The sequence below is a fragment of the Momordica charantia genome (assembly GCF_013281855.1).
Source record: "Momordica charantia cultivar OHB3-1 chromosome 7 unlocalized genomic scaffold, Mcharantia_2.0 BLBB01000007.1, whole genome shotgun sequence".
Taxonomy (NCBI): Eukaryota; Viridiplantae; Streptophyta; class Magnoliopsida; order Cucurbitales; family Cucurbitaceae; genus Momordica; species Momordica charantia.
Window position 1 is genome coordinate 14,303,343 of NW_028275165.1, and position 11,462 is coordinate 14,314,804.

The 11,462-nt window shown below is 39.0% G+C and overlaps 2 protein-coding genes across 2 annotated transcripts; both read left to right on the forward strand.

Annotated features, from left to right (window-relative positions):
* The first annotated feature begins 8,385 nt into the window (after positions 1–8,385).
* LOC148210419 (uncharacterized) lies at positions 8,386–8,775 on the forward strand. The gene has a single exon (XM_088126315.1). The coding sequence runs from the start codon at positions 8,386–8,388 to the stop codon at positions 8,773–8,775; it is 390 nt and encodes a 129-aa protein (XP_087982441.1).
* A 46-nt stretch (positions 8,776–8,821) lies between these two features.
* LOC148210420 (uncharacterized) lies at positions 8,822–11,091 on the forward strand. Its single transcript, XM_088126316.1, has 4 exons — positions 8,822–9,482; positions 10,333–10,651; positions 10,813–10,918; positions 11,026–11,091. The coding sequence occupies exons 1-4, from the start codon at positions 8,822–8,824 to the stop codon at positions 11,089–11,091; spliced, it is 1,152 nt and encodes a 383-aa protein (XP_087982442.1).
* Positions 11,092–11,462: the final 371 nt, after the last annotated feature.

Here is an 11,462-nt window from a genome sequence, read left to right on the forward strand (position 1 = left end):
TGATTATGGTCAAAGAAAATTGGAAAAACTTCCAATTCATGAATAGTATGGACAAGTTCAAGGCACAAAACCAGTGGCAGGAACCAAGCACTAAGATCCGAAATTGGATCAAAAGCTTTTGGTAGAAGCCCTGTGCGTTAGCAACCTTCCCATTTTTAGCCACTGATATACAATGATCTCGTGGTAACGACAAAGCGACAAGTACTCTCAAAACAAAGATCTTTACACAATTATTCGTCTTCTGTTTTGAGAGTGGGGGCCATTGTTATGGAGAACGAAAATGACCCGAAACGAGACAAGGAGTTGAAGTCTGATTGGGGAAGACCGACCCGTGACATAACGGGCCAGCCCAAAGAGTGACCTAACGTCGGGGCAGAGAACGAGGAAAGCGACCGGAGGGAAGCCCACTGAGCCACGAAGGGCTCGGTCCCGGCCCCGTGCTCGGTCCCGACCCGGGGCTCGGTCCCGACTCGTGGCTCGGCCCATGGCCCTCCAGCGACCCTTCGTCTTCGGTCCACGGTTTCGCCCAGGCCCGCCAACGAAATTAGGGTTAGATACCTATGAAAAGTTCTGGAACAACCTGACGACTATAAGTAGCGATCCAGCCTTAGAGGTAGGGACATCTAAAGTTGACTACATTTATGTTATTCTCTTGCTAACTTAAGCATCGGAGCCCGTGTGACTAGAGTCACACCGGTTTAGCTCGATTTGGTTTTGCAGATACTAGTCCCGGATCAACAAGTTTGGTGGATGCGAGGTAGTGAACTGGAGGACCGAAATCCACGCATCAACAATCAGTAACTAAATTAATTATGTTATAATCTATTTGATAATATTGGAAAGAACATGTATATCCAATTTCATGAAATCAATCAACAATAAATTCAAACGATTTTCAAATTAAATCATTCAAAATTGTCCAATAATTGATCAATCCAAATAGTTCTAATAATTTTTATGTTGTTTAATAATAAATTTAACTAAGGAAACAACCAAGCAAAAGTTGCTATGTATCACTTGTTAGAAAAAATAAACTTTAATATAGGATATATGCATGAGAGTAGTTCCAAATTTCTGTAGCAATATCTGTCGTGGTTTGGATCTTCCTCAACTATGCCTAAAGGATCATAGTATATTGGGGACTTAACCGTGTATTTATAAGTTGATTCTAGTATCTGCTTAGCAAGCCACACCACAAGTTGGAAGTTTATGGACCCTAATTAAACCACTTATTTTATCCATGAATAGCAATACATAACATTTATCATAAATTATTCCCCATTTAATTAATTAATTTAATTAATTCCAACAAATTCTTTTTTCTTAAACCTTGTCACTAAATATTTCTTTAAATTTAAATCAAACTTCATAAACACACATTAAAAATTATCATATAAATTTTGATTTATATTAAACAAAAAATTTATTTTTACAATCGGTCTAGTATAGAAAATCAAATACAATAGAAGGTAAATTTCGACTACAAAGTAAATCTAAACTTAATCTAGAAAGCTTCATCTCCTTGGCTTCATCAAATCTCCTCTAATTTCCAAATTTTATGAGAAGAAAAATCAAAAGAACCTGAAAAAACAAATGAAAAATAATCCCGCAGTAGAAACGATTGACCGCTTTTGATTCAACTCAATGTAGAAGTTAATGTTACCGGTTTTTAAAATAGAAAAATTCTATTCTAAAAGGAGGTTCAGCTTCTTGAGGCAGAAGATGACTTACGTTTGTAGATCGAGAACGAATCTTCTTCCTCGAGCGCGACTCGAATTTTGAGTCAGTACGAACAAAGAACCACGAACCAAAGATTGGACACCACCACGAAGCTACCTTAGAAAAGAACCTGGATTGTGGGATCGTCCTAGAAAGGAAAATTACAGGGAAATTTTGAAGTTGGTTTGATGGTGAGAGAGATTTTATTTTTTATGTAAAACGTTTTTCAAGAATCAATCAAATCACTAAACTTTTTGTGTTTTTTATGAATGAGGAAAGAGAGAGACCTCCCACTCTCCACATCACCATTTCCGAGCAAAATTGGTGGGGAGTGGTGAATTAGTTAACTATAATGTAATTAATTAACTTAATTAATATATATATATATATATATTCAATTTATTTAATTTAATAAATAAATAAATTAAATTAAAACTATTTTAATTTAATAAATAATTAATAAATATCATTTAATTAATTAAATAAATAAACATAATCAATTAAATCTCATTTAATTAAATTTGAATCATTTTCAAATATACATTTCCTTCCTAATTTACAGTATTTAATATGAATCTAATTCACATTAAATTTTAACCTATAGTTTTAATATGAATCCAATTAACATTATTCTCTGATACTATATAGTTTTATAATGCATCATCATACATTATATTAATTGTGTCATATACAATTAACTCAAATTCCCTGTAATTAAATTTGAAAAAATCAAATTATTTCCAAGACTTAATGTTCTTAATTACCTTTACGAACTAGCAAGGGGACCTAATAGGCTTATAGATCAAAAGTTCCAATGCTATGAGATTAATTGATTAAACTCATTAACCACCTTAATCAACATATGTTAACTGCGGGTTAATCCACTAAAAATCCGCAGATGTACTCTTCTCACTATAGAATATTTATGTGTCAACGAATATCGACCATTAACTGCAAGTCAATCCTTCACCAAGTGTTCGTAACCACAACTGGGTCAAATTACCGTTTTACCCCTGTGTTACATCATGTACCTTAAGTACCGCTGATCCCCTAATGAATAACCCAGTTATGGTCCGACCAATAACCAAAAGTCTCTCTTGGACCAGTGAGAGGGTTTCCCTTGTTCAAGTTCTAGAGTCATCATTAAAGGGAACACTCATCTACTCTCTCAAAGACGGGAGGAGTGAAATTCCATCTTGTGGAGTTATGTTCTCAGCTCCCCACTCGGTCTTGTTCGCAAAATAGTAGGAATGTTGAGTCGGCGACTTGAGCCACTCTCACTAATACAAATCAAAGGACGACCCTAACAGACAGAAGTCCATAACTCACTCAGGATTGAGATCAAGTTACCTGGTCATCTTATTGAAATATTAATCTATTAGCTAACAGTGTTAAAGCTAAAGATTAATTATTTTGTGGTCATTGTATAAGATACCCCCATTCGCATGTCTCTACACGAACGACCTGGATAAAGTCGTTTGTAATCATTTCATTTTTTTATGATTAGCAGTTATAGCGGAGGTTAAACTCAAGGCCTCTAGATTAAAAAGTGGGTGCACAACCACTGCAGCAGAATAATAAATACATATAAATTTGGTATTTGCAAAAAAAAGAAGTACAAATTTGGCATTTGCATCTCGTCACGAGACGAAATGCCAGAATTAAAAAAAAAACACATGGCGCTAGCATGAAGTAGCATAGGTTGTCTCTTCAAGCATTATTCTTGGAAATAGTTTGGTGGGTCATATATATTTGAAATAAGTTTAAAATAAAATATGATTAATAAAAAAAAGAGTCCAAGAATTTGATAAATTGGAAAATATATGTAAATTAAAGAGAGAAATATGTTAGAAAAAGAAAGTAAAAGTGACGAGTCGTTAATAAAATATACACATAAAGTTGGATGACATTTTTTCGAATAATGTTTTTGTTTTAAATTTATTCCAAAAAATTAACACTAACCAAACTATTTCTAAGAATAATGTTTGTAAAGTAAATGGTCGTCGAAAATAGATGGTCATTCACAGGTCGTCTTCTCCTACAGACGTGGCGCTCAATTGGTGCCACGTCCGATTTTTTTTTAGAAATGAAAACAAGGTTGACCAAATAAGTGCGCATTTGTGGCAGTGCTCGGGGTTTTCTTTTTTTTTTTTTTTAAAGTGCTCCAGTTTCAAGGATTTCTTCTATTTTTTTTTCAGTGCTTAAGTTTTTGGCAGGCAGTCTTCGATCTTAATTTTCAGACGGCCAACGGTGATCAGTTGATTCAGTTGGCTTATTTTAATTTTCAAACGGACGGCAAGCGGTGCTCTGCTTTTGGCAAACTTGGTCGGATTAAATTTCACCTAACACAGGCGATGGTTAGTTTGGCCGGTAGGTTCCGATGTGCCGTACGATAGTCGATCGTTTTTTGATAATCTTGTAATGGCCATGCAAGATCATAAGTAGGTTAAAGACAGTGGCCCTTTTAGAATGATGTGTCATTCTCCAGTGTCGACTGTGGTGTCTCGCAGCGTCGTAATCGGTTTGGCGGTGGGGAACAAACCTAGGTCAACTTTGCATGGGCCGGATGATGTAGGTTGACGATCAACTTTAGAGGTGGTTTGTGCTGATTTAGGGCTACTTCGCTCTTTAGAGGTGGTTCGATCCGGTTTATGTCTGGTTCCATTCAATTCAACAATGGTTTGAGCTGGTTCAAGTGCGGTTCCTTCTGGTTCAGCAGTGGTTCGAACTAGTTCTGATCCTTCTAGGTCCGAGAATTTGATTGTTCCTATTGGTTCGGGGGTTGGGGTTTCCCTTTCTTTTGGTGGTGATGTTGCGGAAAAGAGGAAGGGTTTTCTAGGTGACTCGTCATCTCGTCCATCTTGGCACACCTTTTCTGTCCTTCTTCCTCGAGGCGTCTGTGCTTGATTGTTTTCCCCTTATGCTTGTGGATGGGGAGATAATTACAGTGCCGTCGAATGAGGTTTTCAGTGAAGGCGAGAAACTTTAGGTCAATTCCCTAGTGGGACAATTTTTGGATTCTCGTCCTCCGTATACAGTTGTTTCTCGGTTGGTGGCTCGTATTTGACAAGGGTGGAGGAGCCGATTATTACCTTTTTGGATAATGAGCTTATTCTATTCTAGTTCTTGCATAACACATCTCACGATTGATGGGCCCTGACATATTGGTGGCAAGTCGCTATTTCTTCGTTGGTGGATGCCTGGTATTGTTCCTCAATCTTTTACTTTTGATATCGTGCTAGTCTGAGTTAACTTTTCTAATATACCGCTTGAGCTGTGGACACCGCGGGGTCTTAGTACTATTGCTAGTGTGCTTAGGACCCTGCTATGGCTTGATAAGGCTACGGAGGAGCGTAGTCGGCTTTCTTTTGCTAGGGTATGTAATGAGATGTGGGCTGCTTCTTCTTTCCCGCTTATGTTAAAGTCCGAGTGTGTGATGTTTTATTTCCTATTTCTATTGAGTATGCTCGGTAGCATTGACGTTGTTCTCAGTGTTGTGTTTTTGGTAACTCAGATGCGGCTTGTCGTGTTACTTCTAAACAGGTGTGTGTTCTAAAGATTCCTCAGGTGTCGGCTCCAAAGTCTACGAGCCTTCTTTGGCTTCTCTAGTGCCGGCTCCTCTTGTTCCGACTGGGGAGCTTGTGGTTCTAGATAAGGAGGCTATGGTTTCGATTTCGGGATTGATTCGGCCTGTTGTGGGTGGAAATTGTTTTGCTACTTTGGCGTCTAGTGAGGATGTTATAGAGGATGCTGTTGATAACTCTCCAAAAGAGAGTTATTCTGGTGATTATTTGGGTGAAAATGTGCATTAAAATGTCAAAGTGTGTCGGTTTTAGGTCATAACTAGCATGAATAGTGTTTAATTGCAAATTCTTAGCTAAATATCATTAGTCTTGAGAACTTTGGCCAAAAGTAGCATAAACTCTTATATTTATGGTTCATTTGCACAGATTTTTAAAGAAGAGCTAGGAAGAGAAGGAAGTGCTGAACTAGATAAGAAAAGTCAAAGCATTTTCAAGGCAGAGCATACAAAAGCTTGAACATAGCGATGCCAGAGCATGAGTGTCCGTACAGTTAATTCAAAAACACGGGATTCACTTATGTCCGTACAATCCCCAGTCGGGTGCCCTAAAAACGGGACCCGATATTTAAAGGGAATGTTGCCCTAGCCGACAGACACGCGTATCCCAAGGAAGACAAAAATTGAGAGCTGAAAAGACCAAGGAACATAATATACCCATTTTCGGGAGGAGAGCTGACGCTAGAAAAGGGAAGTTCGCCTGCTGGAACTAGCTGACTGCTTCTTCTTCTCTGTCTTTTAGCTATTTTTCTACTATAGGTTGTATCTTCTTCTTCATTTTGTTTTTTTTACCCATTATGAGCTAAACCCCATTGTAGGGGGGATTTAAATGTTGTAATCGACTAGAGATCGAACCTCTAGTTGCTACATTTATTTTTAAGCAATTCTGAGTTGATTTCTTAATCTTCACGCTACTGTTGGCCGCTATTTCGTGTTACTAGCTTCTGTATTGACCAGAGAGGGCTTGTAGGTGTTGATTTGTTTTGCTTGTGGTTAGCAATTTTCTATAACTATAGGGATACTCAGGAATGAGGTCCCTAATCATGCCTATAGTTTGGGTCTTTTGCGAGGTGCATGAACGATTACGAAGGATTAAAATATATTCTTGATCACGAAATAGAGCGTACCTTCCGCAGAAATATACGAGAGTAGAGGCGACAACAAGCGGTAGCCAACATGGACAGACTGAACCTGCTAGTTCAGTGTAATGTGCCTATAAGACCGAATGTGAGGATAGAGGAAATAGTAGATGGGGTTCCTGTCGCTGCAAATCCTGATGTAGCAATGCCCCTCTCAACGCTGTACTCTTAGCAGACGACATCAATAGGGAAGTCATAGCATATGCAGCCTCGACATTCTACACTTTCAACCTAGTTATCACGGAGCCAGAAATTGAAGCTTCCAAATTTGAGCTGAAACTAGTGATATTTCAGATGCTCCAGACAGTGGGTCAGCTTCATGGACATGCTACTGACGACCCGTATCAGTATCTGAAATTCTTTATAGGAGTTTGCAATTCATTCAAGGATGAAGGATTGAGCAAAGAAGTGTTGAGGCTTAAGTTATTTCCATATTCACTTAGAGATGAAGCTAGAACATGCTTGGAGTCCCTTCCTTCAGAATCTATTACAAGTTGGGATGACTTGGCTGAGAAGTTTTTGATGAAGTATTTCCCACCCAGCAAAAGTGCTAAGTATCGTAGTGAGATCAACAATTTCCAGCAATTTGCTAGGGAATCAATCAGTGAATCGTGGGAGCGTTTCAAGCGATTATTGCAGAGATGCCTGCACCATGGGATTCCAAGATGCATACAGATAGAAACACATTACAAAGGTCTGAATCATGCCACACGCTTAGTAATTGATGCATCCGCAAATGGGGCTTTGCTAACAAAACTATATGCTGAAGCATTCAATATTTTAGAAAGAATATCATCAAACAATCACTCATGGTCTGATCCTAGAGCTGTTCAAGGAAACTCAAGTAAGGGGCTAGTTGAGTCTAAATCATACATTGCATTAAATTCGAAGATTGAGAATCTGACGGACTTGGTAATGAGAAGTATGACGCAACAAAGTTCAATTGGAGCGTCAACTGGTAAGGCTAATGTCAATCAAATTCAAGGGATTTCATGTTCTTTCTGCGAGGGAGATCACCATTACAACAACTGCCCTAGAAATTCGGAGTTAGTTTATTATTCGGGGAACCCGCAACATAATAGAAACAATCCATATTCGAATACGTACAATCCTGACTGGAGGAATCACCCCAATTTTAGTTGGAGTGGCAATCAAGGAGGACATAACGCTGGAACATCCAATGCTCCAACTTTTCAACAGAAAGTAAGTTATCCTACTGGTTTTCGAATCAAGGACAAATGGTAGCATAGAAGTAAACAGAAGGATCATTTGCATCATTGGAAAAAATGATGAAGCAACACATGGCCAATAATGACGCCACTGTGCAAAGCCAGGCTGCATCAATGAGGAACCTAGAGTTGCAAATAGGCCAGTTAGCTATGGATTTGAAGAGTAGACCAGTTGGAGCATTGCCCAATGATACAGAAGTGCCAAAGAGAGACGGTAAGGAACAATGCAAGGCCTTCACTCTGCGAAGTGGGAAAACATTACCTCCGACACACCCGAATGCTCCAGCATTGATTAAGGAACGTGCTCAAGTTGACCAAGGAGAACCTCAGTCAGAACAGGACAGTGAGCCAGCAGAAGTAGTCGTACCTACTCCATCAGAGCATACCAAATGAGGGTCAGAACACATCCAAGCAATCAATTAATCCAGTAATTGCTAGAGCACCTGCGACAGGGTCTTCACAGAACAGAATACCCGAGAAAAGAAAGCAGGCAGAGCATGAAAATGCTCCAGCAGAGTACAAGCTAGCGCCACCATATCCTAAACGGTTGCAGAAGAAAGAGCAGAATGTTCAATTTAAGAAGTTTTTAGACGTCTTGAAGCAACTGCATGTGAACATACCGTTGGTGGAAGCTCTAGAACAAATGCCAAATTATGTGAGGTTCCTGAAAGAGATACTCATAAAAAAGAGAATGCGGGGATAGTATGAGACGGTAGCAATGACTAAGGTTTGTAGCACCATACTCACGAGCAAAATTCCTACAAAGATGAAAGATCCTGGAAGTTTTACCATAACATTTTCAATTGGAAGACAACAGATAGGACTTGCCTTATGTGATTTGGGCGCCAGCATCAATCTCATGCCATTATCAATTTACAACAAGTTGGGCATTGGGGAAGCAAGGCCCACAATAGTGACCTTGAAGTTGGCAGATCGATCCATTACGCATCAAGAAGGAAAAATTGAAGATGTTTTGGTACAAGTAGATAAATTTATTTTCCCTACTGATTTTATCATTTTGGATTATGATGTAAATAAGGAGGTTCCTATTATTCTTGGAAGACCATTCCTTACAATGGGGAGAGCTTTGGTAGATGTCCACAAATGAGAGCTGACAATGCGTGTGCAAGATCAAGAAGTAAAATTCTCGGTGCATGACTATGAAATTTCCTGCTGAATCAAAAAAGTGCTCAGTATTAAAGATATTGGATGAAACACTAATGGAGGAGTTGGAAATAGAAGCCATGCTGGAGCATCTAGAAGTAGTTGACGTTGAAAGTTTTGCCGACGCATCTGAAGAGGAACTAGAAGATGCCCAGTCTGACTGCATGAATGCCAATGTAGGCTTTGTGAAAAGAATGTATGAGTCCTTAAACCTCACAACCCCAGAACTTAGATTACAAAAGCCATCTATTGAAGAGCCACCAGTGCTAGAGCTTAAAACATTGTCGCAGCATCTAAAAGATGCTTACCTGGGCTCATCAGAGACATTGCCAAATATCATGGCAGAGGACTTGCCCTTGGAAAAGGAACAGATGTTGTTGAATGTACTCAAGGCACACCAGAGAGCAATTGGATGGACTATTGTTGATATCAAGGGGATGAGCCCCAGATTTTGTATTTATAAGATAGTGCTAGAGGAGGACTACAAGAACTCTATAGAGCCCCAGCGTAGACTTAATCTGACTATGAAAGAGGTTGTAATGAAAGAAATTATCAAGTGGTTGGATGCAAGAATCATATATCCAATTTCAGATAGCGAGTGGATAAGTCCAGTGCAGTGTGTGCCTAAGAAAGGAGGTGATAAGCGCCAAGGTTGCTCGTGTTTACAAAGCTAGAGGTTCTTCTAGGATCCTTGCAAACATTCACAAAAACGACTAACTTACCGAATGATTCCAACCAAGAGTAAGGTTAGAAGATGAATCACTCTTAGATCGGACTTAGAATCTACGATGGTCACTCCTAGATCCTAAGACGACTCACTCCAGAATTAGCTTGATCGAGACTAATCGAATGAATCGGTTTAACATCAAACCTAAAGCAAGATTTGAAAGAAGCAACACCAAAAGTGTTAAGGAACAAAAGTTCTTGAATTTCAATATGTTTTAATCTTAAGTTATCCATAACAAGAGCATTACAAGCCTTTAAATAGGCCAAATGGTCATTCAACATAAGAACACCAAAAGTTTTTCAAAATACTACTTAATGCAAATTGTAGAAAATAAGACATGCAAATTAAAACTTGATTGCACATCATTCTAGACACTTAAATGCGGATCAGAAAACGTAGTCATGCTTCAAATGGTCTTATCTATGTGCTGTAGGAGGCGCTTCACATTTGGATATGGTTTGACAACTTTTGACTTCACAAACTCCAAAGAGGTGCAATCTGCAAAGGCACCTGTTCACGAATCTGCACACTTTTTTTGTCCTCCGTGCCATCTCTCAAAATAGACAACTTTTCCCGTGCCATCTTTGCTCCATTCTCTTCTTGACTCATTGAAGTAACATTATGAATAAATTCAGGCTCAAAACTCTTTGTTGGTTCTTGTGCATTAACAAGCTTTTGAAGGTGCAGTGTGAAAGCCTCTTGAATCTTCCTTGTCTTTCTTGTAATAATTGCTCCTTGGATATATGTAATTGGTCACAAATGGATTCGTATCAGGAGGCATGACTGTAGTGGAGAACGTAAAGAATGAGTTGATACCCATGAGGACAGTATCTAGATGGCGTATATGTATGGTTTACCGCAAGCTGAACAAAGCCACAAAGAAGAGCCACTTTCCTCTTCCCTTCATTGATCAAATGTTGGACAGGCTGGCAGGTCAAGAGTATTACTGTTTTTTAGATGGCTACAGTGGTTATAATCAGATTATAATTGCTCCTCAAGACCAGCAGAAGACGACTTTTACTTGTCCCTACGAAATGTTCGCTTTCAAGCAAATGCCATTCGGGCTTTGTAATGCTCCAGCGACGTTCCAGAGGTGCATGATGGCTATCTTTTCTGACTTGGTAGAATCAGTGATAAAGGTGTTTATGGAGGCAACCTGAAGAAGGTGTTGCAAAGATGTGAAGAAACAAACTTAGTCCTGAACTGGGAGAAGTGTCACATTATGGTGTAAGAAGGAATTGTGTTGGGGCATAGAGTCTCCAGAAAGGGCATAGAAGTAGACAAGGCAAAGATAGAGGCAATAGAGAAATTGCCCCCACCTGTGAATGTCAAGGGCATTCGCAGTTTCTGGGGCATGCAGGTTTTTATCATAGATTTATTAAAGATTACTAAAAAGTCTCTAAATTACCTCTCTATTCTTTGCTTGAGATTGATAAATAATTTAACTTCATATCTGAATGTTTGCAGGCTTTCAATACGCTGATGTATGCCCTCAAACATGCTCCAATAATAGTAGCTCCAGACTGGAATTAGACTTTCGAACTAATGTGTGATGCCATCGACTATGCTGTGGGAGCAGTTCTTGCTCAACACAGAAGGAAGTTGTTGCATCCGATTTATTACGCCAGCAAAACTTTGATTGAGGCGCAGATTAATTACACTACAACAGGGAAAGAGCTTTTAGTAGTGGTGTTCGCATTTGAGAAATTCAGAGCGTATCTAGTAGGGTAAAAGGTGATTGTTTATATGGACCATGCTGCTCTGAAATATCTACTGACAAAGAAGGATGCTAAACCAAGGCTCATCCACTAGATTTTACTACTGCAAGAATTCAATATAGAGATAAAGGACAAGAAAGGAACAGAAAATTTGGTTGCTGACCACTTGTCCAAGTTGCCTACTCT